Raw genomic sequence first — 15,262 nt, forward strand, 5'->3', positions numbered from 1 at the left:
ATTTCTCTTTAAGTTGTATCACTCTCTCTAGCTTATTCTGCATTTTCTTCACAGCCCATTTTACTGTGTCTTCTACTAAAAACTTCAATGCTCTCTACCACTTTGCACAGGTTTAGGCAGTTTCTTCTGCTTTCCTACTCCTGTTATCAATAGTTACTTGACTGGAAAACATTTATTCTACATCAGCCTCTATCCTGTGGGCTGAAGTAACACATCTCTCCTTTCTTGGAGAGGTGCCTATAGCCCATACTGTCACCTCTAGAATTCTTGGGTATTCTTGTAGCCCTCCAATATCATCACCTTCAGATTTTTCCTGAGCTACTTCAGATTTTTTTCTCAAGTTTTCAGTTTCATCCTAAGAATTCCCTTAAGCACTATGCACAGTGACATTAAAAGGAACTGGTCAGACTTACAGAATCATCTTGCAAGCATGATCACTTCAAAAAGATCACTCCAAAGAAAAGAAGAAAGAATTTGATTATGGTCTGTGTGTTCCCACACGACATTTTCCATCAAAAGTTATTGTAAATTCCCTTTTCCCTGATAAGGGATGGAAATGGGGGAGTCACAGATCACAACCAGTATTTATTTGAACACCTTTCATTAATAAAGTTGCTACAGTTATTAGCCTCAAGCTGTTATTAATGCCAGGAAACCTTGAACACAGCACATTCGCTTATTTCTTCTCAGCTCACTCACACACACACTCACCCATCTAGCCCTAGCAGGAGCAACACCTGGATGGCCAACCCCAGCTCCCTGCTCAGAAGCAGAGGATTGTACTGACGGGCCAGCGCTCGGTCAGAAAACCCCTCAGGGGCTCCTGGTTTCATCAGGTGGCACGTATAATCCTGCAGTCTTTGTGTAGGGCAGTCACCGCCCTCTCGGATGCGGACCCAGTTACACAGCCCATTGTCGATGCTGGTGTTTGCCAGTGGCCTTGGGCTGATCTGGCAGGTCTTGGTGTTCTGAGGTTGGCAGTTCTTGTGGATTCATCAGGACTATTAGCCTCTAAAGGTTAGCAGATTTTGGGAGACTTTCATATGCTGGGCCCTCTTTGGTCTGCTGTTCCCTTGTAACTGTATCACCATCCACATACAGATGTGCCTATAGAGCTCATTCATATAAGTTCATATAAATTCACATTAAAAGGGTTTTCATGGCAGGTGTAGCCCTATAGCTTAGCTGCTAGAACAGCATGTGTCAGCACTACCTGATCTGCTATTGCATAAAATCCCTAAAATTCAGAAGGTTAAAGTCAATTCAGTGACATTTGAATTTGAGATGTCTGACCTTGCAGTTGGTCAGACCGAGCAGCATTCACACTCATCATTCACACCGTTCCAAGAAGTCTGTGTGGGAGCACGAACAAGCTTCATGAGAGTAACACACACAGAGATACTGTACACGCAGTGAATACGTACACTCTTGGATGAGAAAGTGCAGTTCTAACAAGTTGATCAAATCATTTGGGACTGTCCCAAATTCCCAGTCCCCCTGCACAGACTCAGCGAGCTATATCACATCATTTGGGAATTATTTACCTAAGCAAACGATGCTTACAATTGGCTTATGAACTTTAAAGTGTCACTCATCAACTCATTTCCTTTGATTTATTTCTAACGTTGTCTCTGCCTGTACCAATGAGTCTGGAAGGAGAATACACACCTTGGTTACAGCTAGGTCTCACATGCGGTACCACCTGAGAAGGGAAAAACTTCCCCTCAGCAGAGCTTTGTGCCTTCCTTACCGGACTCTGTCTGGAGCTGGGCTTTCTGTATCACCATCTCATTTGTATTTCTCTGGTTTTCCTCAAATTTAGCTTTTATCTCTCTCATCTGGTCTTCCAGGGTGCGGTGCATTTTTTCCAGATTAGCCTTAAAGAGAAGAAGAAAGTAGAAACTGCGTACGTGTGTGTGTATTGCGTTATGGCCCCACCAGACAGAAATATTGCCAGTTCATGTATTTCGCTTATAAAGAAACACCTTGGACTTAGTAATGGTCTCTGTACTACTGGCCAAGTCGTCAATCTCCATCTTGAGCTCACTCTTCTCCTTCTCCAGCTTCTGCTTCACTCGCTGCAGGTTGTCGATCTGCTCCCCAAGCTCAGCGGTGCTGTCCGCGTGCTTCTTGCGCAGGGCCGCAGCCGTGGCTTCGTGCTGCAGCGTGGCCTCCTCCAGGTCGCGACGCATCTTCTGAAATTCTGCCTCACGCTTCTTGTTAAGTTCAGTTTGAGCCGTGGTGGCTCCTCCAGCCTCTTCAAGTCTTTCACTGATTTCCTCGAGTTCATTAGCCAGCTCATCACAATGCTTCTCTGCTTTTGCCCGCGTTGCTTTCTCACTCATAATCTCCTCTTCCAGCTCTGCAACACGGGCCTATGTAATGAGGAGACATCACATCAGTAATTAATAAGGGACCAGATAATTCAATGCTTAGGCTAATGCATTACTCTCATAGTAGAACACAAAGCCCATTGTTTTGGAGATTATAAGCAAAACAAAGTCCCTTTGAATTTTACTGTTTTGCCAATGTAGGCAAAGGCTTACCAATGGGAAAAGACCTATACAGACCAATGCACGCTGCCTTCAGATCACAGCTTTCTGTTGTTGTATCGGGTTTGCGTGGCAAGGCTTTGGTGGCGGGGGGCTACAGGAGTGCTGCCTGTGAGAAGCTGCGAGAAGCCCCCCGTGGCCGATGGAGCCCAGGCCAGCCAGCTCCCAGCCGGACCCGCCACTGGCCACAGCCCAGCCCAGCACCGATGGCAGAACCTTGGGGAGAGCGGGTTGAAGAAGGGGAAAAACCCTGCACAACACCAGCAGCAGTCAGAAGAGAGGAGTGAGAACAGTGAGAGCAGCCGCCCTGCAGCCCCCCGGGGCAGGGCAGGAGGAGGCAGGAGGGGCTCCAGGTGTGGAGCAGAGGTTCCCAGGCATCCCGCGGGAAGGCCCTGGCCGGGCAGGCTGTGCTCCCACCCATGGAACCCACAGGGGAGCAGGTGCCCCCCCGCAGCCCGTGTGGGACCCCTCGCTGGGCAAGGGGTGCCCGAAGGAGGCCGTGATCTGTGGGCAGCCTTTTATTCCTCATTACCCTCCTCTGCTCTGGTTGGTCATAAATTAAATTCATTTTCCTGAGTTGAGTCTGTTTTGCCTGTGACAGTAACTGGCGAGTGATCTCCCCATCCTTACTTCAACCCATGAGCCTTTTGTCGTATTTTTCTCCCCCCATCCAGCTGAGGGGGGGAGCAACAGAGCAGCTCGGTGGGTAGCTGGTGGTCAGCCAGGGTCAACCCACTGCAGTTGCGTGGAGAAAATTATTACAACCTATCAAGTTAATTACTGTGACTAGGTCAGAGATTTTACTAGTTACCAACTCTGGACAAGCATTATTCATGCTACTACAGTTTAAAGAAGCAAACAGTAATAATGAAGTACTTATATAAATTCTCTTGCCTGCAATTCTCTGATCTTCTTCTGCAATCGAGTACCTGAATTCTGCTGTTCCTCCATCTTGTTTTGCATCTGGTTAAACTGAAAGTCTTTCCTGTGAAGGAAATGTTATTTTAATAAAAAGAAAGTAAGTCCAGTTAAAATCAAATAGTAAATTTGACACAGATTTTTTTTCTCATACTTCCTTAATTTTTCATCTAAATGTTGTTTAGAATTCTCCAGATCCATTATGGTTTCCTGGGAAAGTTTCAAGTCTCCCTCAAGCTTTCTCTTTGCTCGTTCAAGATCCATACAAACTTTTCTTTCCTGTTCTAAAGATCCTTCAACCTGTAACATAAACATATATAAAGATGACTGATGGAACAACTGAACAATCTGCCCCTTCTTCTTGTGTTGAACATGCTCACATGGTTCACTTGTTGCTCCAGCTTGATCCTGGCTTTGGTGAGGGAATTAACTTTGTCCTCCTCAATTTGCAGGTCATCCAGTGCCTGCTGGTGGGCTTCTTGCAGGGCCGCCTTCTCCTTGTCTAACTTCTCAATAGTCTCACCCAAACCTGTCATTTCTTCATTTAGATTTTTAACCTATTGTAAGGCAAAATACTTGAAGATCATTAACAATTTTGTCTTTGATATAGGCTAGCGATCACACAAAGGAAATAAACTCTTTGCCAGGCTACCAAAGAGACTTCATTAGTTGCATTATATGGTCAAGCTATATAATCTCTGTTATCTATCAACCCTTCTGAAGTCACAAAGCAACCCTGAACTTTCATCTTAAAGCATTTTTGTATGCTTACGGGTTGGTTGTCCTGCACAATAGAGGTGAGCAAATTTAACATCAAACCTATAGGTTTCCTTATACAGCATCACGTTATTGTTCAAGTTGACTGCACCTTTACATCTTATGTATAGATAGCGCAACTATTATTAAACATGCAAAAAGCAGAAATAAAAAATACCTTGTTTTCTGTGGCATGCTTTTCCTTTTCAGCCTTGGCCAATGTTAACTCAAGGTCATCAATATCTTTCTTCAGCTCAGAGCATTCGTCCTCCAGTTTCCTCTTTCTGGCTGCCAGATCAGCATTTATCTCCTCTTTATCCTCCAGTTTTTCCACTAACTCCTTTAATCTTGCTTCCAGCTGGAATTTTGATTTGATCAGCTGGTCACATCTCTCTTCAGCATCAGCCAAATTTTCATTTTCCTTTTTAAAGAAAACAGAAATGTGTTTTGTTATCACGCATTGACACGTGCAGAAATCACCTGCCCATTATGCAACAGGAACATGAAATAACAGAATTTCCATTCAGACCTTTCCTGAACACTCATACAAAACTGATGTAATCTCAGGAGCCAGAATATTTTAAATTACGTACAGTCTGTATTTGCAGCTGCAGGTGCTTTTTCTCTTGCACCAGAGTCACCAGTTTTTCTTCCAGTTCTTTCCTCTGGGTTTCTGATTTAGCCAGTTCTTCTTTTGTTCTCTCAAACTCTTCCTTCATCATGGCCATCTCTTTCTCAGTTTCCACGTTTTTTAAGAGGGGTTTTATCTTGAAGAACAACTTCATCCAGGGCCAGTGCTTGACATTCATGAACGCACGGATGTTGTACTGAATGCAGAAGATGGAATCCCTGAAATCGAAGTGATCCATCAGTACTGTGAAAAAAGCACAGCTTTGAGACATCAGACCTCACAGAAGACACACACCTTCGCTTTAGCATTATTTTAAATTCAAGTCTCCTGAGGTATCCCCTGCATAAAGACTGTGTCTGTGTGATCAGTTGTCCTAAACAATCATCTCTCATCTCTTCCAGGACAGCTAGCAAACCTACTTTGAAGAACACCTGCAACCAAAGAACAGAGATCAGTCATTGCTGGGCTTATATTTCAATGCAATGGATGATTTCTCATTGTGTGGAAAAACTAAGTGTTTACCTTAGTGTGTCCAAATTTGTACTGAGTATGATCTATTTCAATAGAAGACAGCAACTTTTCACATGCCTTCTTGCTATCAACAAACTGTCCTTCTGGAATGACACCAGCATTCAGAAGGCGGTATCTGACAAAATAAAGGAAAAAGCTTAACCACCGGCATCATTTTAGTGCACAGGATGCTACAAGAACAGCTGTCACTCTGAAGGTACAGGGGGAGGCTGAGTCTGACTCACACCTCCAGCCTTAAACAGCAAAGCAGTAAGAAGCTGGTCAGTTCCGTAGGCTCCCAGCATGTCTTACATCCCTCAGAGAGTGAAGGCACGGACGGTCTGTTCTCTGGATCTGAGAGACTCTGCTCATCTGTGTCACAGTCATTTACACTAATCAAGGGGCCAGTTCACTAGGTTAGCTGTGAACTCAAAAAATTAATGCGTTTTAAGAATAGGGGGCCTGCTAAAATTATCTCTCTGACCTCTTCTATAACACAGGCACACCATCCTCCCAATGCCATGTTCATCCAGCCCCCTTCTTGTGATTAATATAGTAAATTTTTTTTTAAAGACATTTCAATCTTATTCGAAGCCTTCAAACCTTGAGAGTGTCCCAGGTAAGCTGTTCACCCTCACTGCAGGAAAGGTATACTTCACTTCTACCTTGACAACATCCTTTTTCAGGCCCCTTGCTCTCTTGCTTTAAGCCTATCTTTCAGACGACAAGTTCCTGCATTTTCAGAAATCTTTACACCTGCATTTACACTGGCATTTGGGTGGACACTGCCCCCACAGACCCTGCTATTAGATATGTCTTCATACTTTCCATGGTTGTTAAATATTAAAATAGTACTTTCCTAAGAACTGTATCATTGACTTGTTTAGCAAGACTCTCCTCTCAAATGAATTGGGCTCAAACACAAGAACGTTATCACAGACCTCTGGTTAAAATCCCCATATAATATCTTGCTGGGAAATCCTTTTCTGCAGATTCGAATGCCTTCCAGAACACCATTACATCTCAGCTGGTGCAGAACAAGCTTGTGATTCATCAGCCCTATGACAGAGCAACATGGGGATATATTGATTTTTCTAGCACTGGTCAATTGGTCTTTCTGCCAGTTTCTAATCTATGTTTTATGAATTACCTGGGGTCTTTGTTTCATTAGGAATGATACAACGCACAAAATGAGGATGAGTTGCTCGCAAGTTGGACATCAGCTTATTTAGATTTTCCTGTAAAAAAGAGATCATTTGCAAAGTCTGTATTAATTCAAGACATAATGCTAATATTCTCCATATTGTTTGACTCTAATGAAAAATACAAATTCAGAATCTTTTCCTTACTCTTCTAGTGAATATTCTACAACCCTGTGTAGGCATCAAAGTAAATAGCTACTAACAGTAGACACAATTGATAAGCTTTCCTCCTGTCTTAAAATGAAAATGTGTCCTTACCAGCTAGAATCATGAAGACATATTAATCAGGACACAGATGGAAAGAAAGCAACAATATTCCAGGATACCAACAGTGGTCTTCCTTGATCAAACAAACTTTTGATCGAATGAATGAATGGGTTGATTTTTTTGGTTTTATTACTTAAGTATATTTGTTATGTATAATTAAAAGAGACTTGAGCCACAAAATCAATGTTTGTCTATGACATCAGAGATCATCTGCTCTGCAGGACAGCTTTTGTTAGCATTGCAGTTCTTCAATCACCTCATGCAATGCTGACATTACCCACGTCACAGCCAGGTGAAGGCTGCGTTCCTCGTTCTGTCAGGCAGGGCTGAGCCTGCTCCTGGCCCCAGGATACAGATGTGTCACACTAGCATTGGGGGGCCGCAACATGTAATTCGTGTTGCCCACAGTGACTGCAAGGCACCGGGGGCCACACAGAGACCCACCCTGGAGGAAGCCAGTTTACAGCCAAAGAAGGGAAGGATGCTGTTAGCACCAAAGGTCAAAGCCAAGACAATCTTTGGGCTGTCTTGGAACTCTGTAACCTGTTCAAAGCACATGAACATCATCCCATTGAACCTCATCAGCAAAGGAGAATTCAAATTAAGCTTTACCAGATCCCAAAGGTAACTTTCCACAGTATCATATGGCAACAGGGAAAGTGGGAATGGTGAGCCAGTGCAGACAGGTCTGACAGGACTGCCTTCTCGGCGGTCCCTGCAGCTGGCCCGTGCTGTGCCAGAGAACGCACCTACCCGAAAGAGTACAGAGACAGTTTGGAAGGAAGAGCCCTTTTTCTTGGTTCCTTTCTTCTTAATACCACCATTTTCAACTGGAAAATGAGATGACAGTCCAACTGAGGTATTGTTGTAGATCCCTTTGACAGCATTATAATTGTGCATCTAATACATAGAGCACAAATACTGACAACACCGATTCAAGTCAGGTGATAGCTACAGCTGGAAACACCAGACAGGAGACATGGTCCTCTGATCTTACCTTCATCTATGGAAGCAAAGGTGGCATAAAGACTGCATAAAATTTTCATTGATGATTTCTGATACAGCCCCACAACACTTTCATTCAGGGAGTCCTTGTTCTTCTCCAGCCAGCCAGTGATGTTGTAGTCCACCGTGCCAGCATAGTGCACCAGGGAGAAGTGGGCCTCAGCCTTGCCTTTGGCAGGCTTGGGCTTCTGGAAGTTGTTGGACTTGCCCAGGTGCTGGTCGTAGAGTTTGTTCTTGAAAGAGGTGTCAGTTGCCTTGGGGAACATGCACTCCTCTTCCAGGATGGAGAAGATGCCCATGGGCTGAATAGAAAAAAGGTCTTTTCAAATAAGATGAATTCAAGTTATAATAATATGGAGTGAAAGAAATGCTAAAAGTAAAGTATTGGAGGTATTTTACAGAGAATTAGCTTGGGAGGAGCAGGTAAGCAAGATTTTTTCTGAAAAAAAGCTGGCAAGATATTCAAAAGCACCAGATTTTCATAGAGATTTGAGCTACCCAGCCATCAGCCAGAAAACAAAGTGAGCCAAGCAAAAACTGCGCAGTATTTTCTTGGAATACAGTAGTGTCTTCTCCTTATCCAGAACGAGATAAAAGCAAGAAGACATGAGGCTTTCTTATATTTCAGTTTAACTGAGAGGAAAACTTGAGAAGGACGCAAAGACAGAAGACAACTGGGGTATGAAATGACATGACAACTGACAATATAATTTTGTGGCAGAAAAAAAGACAGAACGGAGAAATAAAAGCAATTTCTTCTCAGAAGGCAGAATACATCTCTAGTCAGTCACCAGGGTCACATTTCAAGGAAAGGAAGAGGTAAGGAGACCCGGAAGCTTCACACAGGTTGTATTGAAGGCACTCAGTGCAAACACTCTCAAGAACTCCTTCCAGATATGATTTGTGTGATTGCACAAGCTGCCTAAGAAACTCACCTTCTCAATGAGCTCAATGCAGGCAGCCAGGTCCATCCCAAAGTCAATGAACTCCCACTCAATTCCCTCCTTCTTGTACTCCTCCTGCTCCAGCACGAACATGTGGCGGTTGAAGAACTGTTGCAGTTTCTCGTTGGTGAAGTTGATGCACAGCTGCTCCAGGCTGTTGAACTAATATTTGAGCGAACGTGTTAATATTGTTAAACTGACTCTATTCAATTCATTTCATAGTGATGTCAGGGCAAGGTCAGCAAGACTACCCCTGAAAGGTTTTGGTAATAGCATAAAGAATATATCATGGGTGGTCCAGTCTTACAGAAAAGCTGTGCTGTGCAGCACATGGTTGATGTAGCCTAAATTGGCAATTTTTTGGGGAGACACTAACGTCACTAAATAGAGATTTTGTGGGGAGGGACTCAGCAGCTTCACAACTATGCTTCAGCTGTTTCTTTTCTCTTGCAAAGTGGCTGGTGGATCTACAATGGCAGAAGCAGCTTCAGCCTTGTTCTCCAGGGCTGCATTGGGATGAGGATAAGGAGAAGTCAGAAAAGTCAAAGAAAAGGATAAATAAGTGTTTAAAGATAGCCAGAAGTCTGAGAGTGCTATATAAAACCAAACCTCAAAAATCTCAAAGCCAGCAATGTCTAAGATGCCAATAAAGTGCTGTCTTGGCAGCTTTGTATCCAGTTGTTGGTTGATGCGCATCACCATCCACAGGAAGAGTTTTTCATAGACTGACCTGGAAATTACATTCACAGCCTGCTGCACCTGCAAGGAGATGGTTCACACAGCTGTGTCAGAGCACCGCTAGTGCATCACCAGAATAAAGCCATGCACACGTGCCATCAGCCCACAGAGTGCACTAATAGGCCTTAATGGTCCTGACGATACCCAGCTGTGACCCGCACCCACTCCAGCCCCTCAGGGAGAGGATGGTCCCTGCTGCTCCCTGACACTCACCTGATCCACTGTTTGACCCTTCATGACATATTCATTTCCCACTTTCACCCGGGGATAGCACAAAGCTTTCAGCAAGTCTGCTGAGTTCAGGCCCATCAGGTACGCTGCTTTGTCAGCCTCTGTAAAACAAACAAACAAACAAAAAAAAAAGCTGAAAAACTTTCTTCTTAGCTGGGACAGGCCGAATTCCTTGGAACCAGCCAGAGCTCACTCTGAAACTTGGCAGACTGGTTGGCTTTACTCTACCCACAAAGCTTCATTGGCATTCTTATTTACTTTTCCAAAAAGGCTTGTTGGGCTCACCCTCGTGATTGAGTGGCTACAACAGCACCAACAGGCACGGTAAAACCAGTGCATGCATCGGTGATGGGGCAACAGAGTGGTTTTCCCTTCAAGCCACTTCTCCACAACATCACCCAAGCAGAACCCATCCGGATCTGCTATCAGAAACTGGTGCACGCCACAGCAAGGTGTCCCACACGCAGGGTCCTTCAGCAGGAATAAAGTGGATGCAGAAAGCAACTCTACAGGGTGTGGTAAGCTGAAGGCTGAACCTTTTTTTTTCTTACATTCATCAAGGAACAACTGGTTCTTTCCTGGAAGACTCCGTGCATTTCTAGTGAAAAATGGTATGAAGACAGTTGGAAATACATCTCTCCAAGCCATGAAGGTACTACCTTCTGTGCCATCCGGCTCTGCCTGCTCTTCACGTGGCTTCTGCTTGAATTTCATGTTCCCGTAGTGCAGGATTGCCCCTGTCAGTTTGTAAATCCCCATTCTCTCATCGGAGCTGAAGCCCAAAATGTCAATGGCTGCCTGCACACCGGATAGATCAGCTGATTAGAACAGTGGTGATGGTAAAAGTGATACTGCCTCTCCTTGCTAAATGTACTCACATCTGTGGCAACAAGCTCCTCCCGGTCATCAATGCTGGCCACAGAAATGTCCCCTTGGCTGATGAATGGGTAATCATACGGGTTGGCTGTGATGAGGAGCATCTCTGAAAGGCAAACAAAGGAGTGAGAGCCAAACTGGCAGCGAAAATGGAACAACGGCTCAGCAAGGTTTCACAGGCTCTTTTTCCTTTTGCATCCCCAATTTTTTCTATTAAGAGACAGGAAAGACAGAGTAAAGCCATTCATCTGCCTTCCACTGGATGAGCAGAAAGTCCCAGGTGAGTTCTCAGTCCTACCAGTTTAATATGCTGTGAACTGGGAACTGAACATTCAGCTCTGGCAAACAAGGAACAAGGGCCATCCAAATAAATTATTTTTAAGAAAGATATTTTTAGGTAAGACTCGTACAGGCTTGTCCTCATATGTGACATATACTAATCCATCCTGAATGCCCCCTGCACCTGCTGGTGCTGTGTGCTGATGCACATAAGTAATACAAGCATGTGTGTTTATCGCCATCTAATTGAGATCAAAATTCTAACTTGTTTTCAGTCCTGAATCCTAGAGCAGAGTAAGAGCAGAACTGAAGGTGTGCAGGTGTGCAGCGGTGCTGTGCAGCACGCCAGAGAGAAGTCCTCCATACATTGAAGATAAATCTGTCTGTGTCCTTGTACAGACATGCAGTCCTCTGGGGCACGGCAGTCGGGAAGAAGGGAAGAAGGAGGTGGTAAACGTCGGCAAGGCACGTAGTGGGAGGATGCAGGGAGAAACTCCACCTTGGGAAATGTTCTGTGGAGAGCTGGGAGGGATGGGCAGCGTGGAGTGAGGGTGCAGTAGTTGAGCGTGTGGCAGAAGGGTCTGGGAGAGATGCGGGGCATGGGTAGGGTATGCCACGGCAGTGGGAAGGGGGAAAAGGCTGGAGGGGCTGTACTGGAAATGGGGAAGAACTTTTGCCTATGTGATAAAGAGTTTAGATAGATGGTTTGTAGATCACAATATCTGACCATCCTGCACCCAGGGAACTTCTTACCTTTCTGTTGAAGATTACTCACAGGATCTGGCCCATATTAGTTGGAATTTCCACACAAGCAAGAACAGCAAGGTGTAAGGCAGAGTAAACTAGCCACCCCCACACCTCACCTGCACACAGTTTATGTTAGAACTTACCCAGGGAAGATAAATTGGAGGTGGAGTAACCCCTAATGTGACACTGTTATACAGAGATAAAAGTGCCATGTACAGCTTTGGTAACCCAGGCATTGTTGATGCTGGATTACATGAATAAGCACGTGGCCAAAGCTTCAATGCACGGTCTGAGGCACCTGCCAAAAAGGGAAGCTGGGTGCTTGTGACATGTGGCCCTAGGCCAGCAGGTGCCACAGTACCCTCTGTCACTGAGCTGGCACATTTGGGGAAAAATTTCCCATACTGATTTTACTGTAAAGCATCACCAGGTGATGGCTGTCCTTACCAAGCAGTTCAGGCTTCTTGTTGGAGAGGATCTGGTAGAAGATGTGGTAGCTTCTCTCAGCTTTCAGCTGGAAAGTGACTCTTGACTTTTCCAGCAAGTCTGTAATATGTATGCACATATAAATTTTTCAAGCTCTTCTTTACTTTATAATAAAGCAGTAAGGCCCCATCATGTACTCACAGGTCTCAATGTCAGCAGAGGACAGTTTTCCAGAGGTACCAAAATGAATACGAATGAATTTGCCCTGGCAAGCAGACAAAAGTAGTGGTCAGTGCAGCATTCTCAGGGTAACAGGCCAGGCTGTTTTCCTTCCTTTCCTGAATCTCAGTGACAGCATTTCAAACCTGTCTGACCTATCTTAGATATTCAAACACAGATAACAGGGAACAATTTGTTGCAGCCCACGCAGCTGTGAGCATGAAATAGCTGTAAACACATCAGCGTCTGACAAACAAACCAGAAGTTTGCACCAAGAACATTTATCCCACAGACCAGTGGCTCCCAGTTGCGAGGAACAAGCAGACAACTAGGATTAACAATGCAGGAGAGCAGAGAGAAACACGATGACTCACAAAGCGTGAGGAGTTGTCATTTCTCACAGTCTTGGCATTCCCAAAGGCCTCCAGCAGTGGGTTAGCGCTGATGATTTGATCTTTCAGCGTACCCTGCAAGAATATTTGAATAATTATTGAAAAACACCATGGGCTATGTGGCAGGAAAGAGTGACTATATTGTGGCTTGCCTGATTACATGTGCAGCCACATGCCCTCCATTTCAGCTGTACAGTGTTACCGCAGCACCAAGAACCAGCATGGTGTGTAAATGGTAGACAATTCATTTTTCTCTTATACAAAATTTCTCCCATGGTCAGAGCTCTCATCTCTCGGCCACAGGGACAGAGTGCTCTGTGTGAAGACACTGAAGCTTCTGATTCTTCCAGGACACCAGTGGCAGCTCTGGTGCCTTGTATTTGTTGTGGTCCTAACCACATATCAGCCCCTGGTCTTACTGCCTCTTGAGAGTGGCTGAAGCTAATAAATGATATTTCATATTTTGAAGTAAATGTTTTTGCAGCCATAAGTCGATAACGTCCCAAACTGCCCCTCTGCCAAGCCTTTCTTCCTCAAACCTTCATCCAGGACTCCTCCTTCTTGGCTAGGTCCCCGCTCGCTGCAATTGTTGCAAAGTACTGGATGACACACTTCGTGTTCACAGTCTTCCCGGCACCGGATTCTCCGCTGTCAAAAGTAAGCACAGAGCAAAGAATTATCCACCCACTTTTTGTAGAAGACAAAGTTCAAAGTGACAGATGTACTTACGTGATTAGGATAGACTGATTTTCATCATCTGTCAAAGGGAAAAGTAACTGCAGTCAGAGAAGCTGTACAGAAAAGTGCAAGTTCTCATGTAACCCATGACCCAGTGTCCCTCAAAGGGAAAAAACCACAATCTCTGCAAACAAAACTGAAAGGATGCATGGTTATCTTCTTCTCCTCTCTTCCCCAACCTGTGCTCCACTTTTCATCTTCTCTCTTCTGCCTATGTTCCATCCTGCACTCTCCTCTTTGCTTCTATCTTTACCATTCTTTACCTTTATTACTATTTAACACAGGACAGGAAACAATCAAACTAAGCCCATGTATTTTGGTGAAAATATTTCTTCCAGCTCTGTTGAAACCACCCGCTGTTGCCTGAAGCTACATGCTGGTGTGCTGACTGGGGACTTCCCAGGTAGCGTGTCCTATCCAACCGCACCTGCCCCTTGCAGTGCTTCCTGCTATGGTGCTTAGCTTGGTACTTAGACCAGAAATACAGATAATGTACAGTACAACAGTGCAGCACTTCAAAAATAGAAAACCTATTTCGGGATTCAGGGAAAAATGTCTGGAGCTGGTTTTATATCACCTAGCGATAAAAAAAGACACATCTAATTCCACAGTACAATAGTTGTGAACCCAAGGAGATAATCTGCAAGGTGATGCAAAACAAAGAATTCGGGTAGCACACCCGTGCAGGAGATGGGAAAGGCAACCGAGCCCATGGCAGACAAGGGAAGGTATTTGGCAGAAGCAGTGTTTCTGACACAGTTGTTTTCTATGAGTCTGGTCAAAACAGAAAATCTCACCGGTCAGCATGAACTGATAGGCGTTGTCCGAGATGGAGAAGATGTGTGGAGGGGCCTCCTGGCGCTTCTTGCCTCGGTAGGCCAACACCACCTCCGGGTTGTACACCGGCAGCCACTTGTAGGGGTTGACAGTGATGCAGAAGAGCCCCGAGTAGGTCTGCATGAAAAAAAAAACAAAAGAGTCAGTGAAGTCCATCTCCTGGCACCTGGATTTTCTCCTTTGCCATGAGAGGGAACTAACATAGATCATCCAGGAGCTGTAGCGGTCCTTGAGGTTGTAGAGGATGGCAGGTTCATGCAGGTGGGTCAACATGGCCACATCCTCAGTTCTGTCAAATTTAGGTGGGTTCATGGCATATACATCATCGGGTTTGACAGCAACCATCTATAATTCAGAAAGAGTTCACCTTGATTTAGCAACTCTTGATGCTCCTTCCATGTGTACACACAGAGACACAAACACAGAGAGGTAATAATATCTGGAAGGCTGCTCTAATTCGTATTTTGCTTTCTGTTTAACTGTGCAAAAGAAGATATGGCTATTACAGGACAGACACTACTGCTGGCCAGGAACTCTACCACACTGGCAAATTTACAGGATGTTTGTTTACTGTCCTGGAATTGCTACATCCACACAGACCTATGAACTTCAGGTCACGGCTGTAATAGCCAGGGGCACAGCTGCTGCCAGCCTGCCTTTCAGCCTCCAAGACTAATGCTGCACACTGCCCAAGAGACAGGACAGTAGCAGCGTCAGATTCATCAACAGCAAATCCTTCCTCAGAACATATTTGTTCCAGTCATGCCTGTTGCTATTCCTAATTGAACAAAGGCTCCAGCTCTACCAAATAGCACCGTCTACTGGGCTCACATTGTGGGTGACCATCCTGTCGCACAGCCAGAGCCTGTGGCTGTGCTGTCAGGGGCCGGGGGCAGATGTGCAGGAAAGCAGATGCACACACGGATGGCAGCTGCACGCCTGCTGCAGCCTCTGCTCAGTCACATGCCTGCGATTGCTGGAGGCTGGGAGCGAA

General features: G+C 44.9%; 1 protein-coding gene across 6 annotated transcripts in view; it reads right to left on the reverse strand.

Moving 5' to 3' along the window:
* The window catches only part of LOC119157758 (myosin-3-like), a 35,924-nt gene that overhangs the window by 8,952 nt on the left and 11,710 nt on the right, over window positions 1–15,262 (reverse strand). For 4 of the 6 annotated variants that reach the window (XM_037409006.1, XM_037408982.1, XM_037408992.1 and 1 more), the window contains 25 exons: window positions 14,470–14,613; window positions 14,229–14,385; window positions 13,423–13,450; window positions 13,233–13,341; window positions 12,676–12,768; window positions 12,284–12,347; window positions 12,104–12,202; window positions 10,633–10,736; window positions 10,414–10,552; window positions 9,737–9,855; window positions 9,395–9,544; window positions 8,777–8,947; window positions 7,834–8,143; window positions 7,590–7,666; window positions 6,518–6,605; window positions 6,309–6,426; window positions 5,380–5,503; window positions 5,152–5,288; window positions 4,820–5,075; window positions 4,405–4,647; window positions 3,851–4,027; window positions 3,625–3,770; window positions 3,447–3,537; window positions 1,986–2,375; window positions 1,751–1,877 (listed from right to left, as the gene is read on the reverse strand). In XM_037409006.1, the coding sequence (XP_037264903.1) occupies window positions 1,751–1,877; window positions 1,986–2,375; window positions 3,447–3,537; window positions 3,625–3,770; window positions 3,851–4,027; window positions 4,405–4,647; window positions 4,820–5,075; window positions 5,152–5,288; window positions 5,380–5,503; window positions 6,309–6,426; window positions 6,518–6,605; window positions 7,590–7,666; window positions 7,834–8,143; window positions 8,777–8,947; window positions 9,395–9,544; window positions 9,737–9,855; window positions 10,414–10,552; window positions 10,633–10,736; window positions 12,104–12,202; window positions 12,284–12,347; window positions 12,676–12,768; window positions 13,233–13,341; window positions 13,423–13,450; window positions 14,229–14,385; window positions 14,470–14,613 (3,661 nt within the window). Of the gene's footprint in view, window positions 1–1,750; window positions 1,878–1,985; window positions 2,376–3,446; window positions 3,538–3,624; window positions 3,771–3,850; window positions 4,028–4,404; window positions 4,648–4,819; window positions 5,076–5,151; window positions 5,289–5,379; window positions 5,504–6,308; window positions 6,427–6,517; window positions 6,606–7,589; window positions 7,667–7,833; window positions 8,144–8,776; window positions 8,948–9,394; window positions 9,545–9,736; window positions 9,856–10,305; window positions 10,393–10,413; window positions 10,553–10,632; window positions 10,737–12,103; window positions 12,203–12,283; window positions 12,348–12,675; window positions 12,769–13,232; window positions 13,342–13,422; window positions 13,451–14,228; window positions 14,386–14,469; window positions 14,614–15,262 lie in introns of those variants that run through there. The other 2 variants (XM_037409010.1, XM_037409020.1) reach the window with 2 other exon arrangements.

The sequence above is a fragment of the Falco rusticolus genome, chromosome 1 (genome assembly GCF_015220075.1).
Source record: "Falco rusticolus isolate bFalRus1 chromosome 1, bFalRus1.pri, whole genome shotgun sequence".
Lineage (NCBI taxonomy): Eukaryota > Metazoa > Chordata > Aves > Falconiformes > Falconidae > Falco > Falco rusticolus.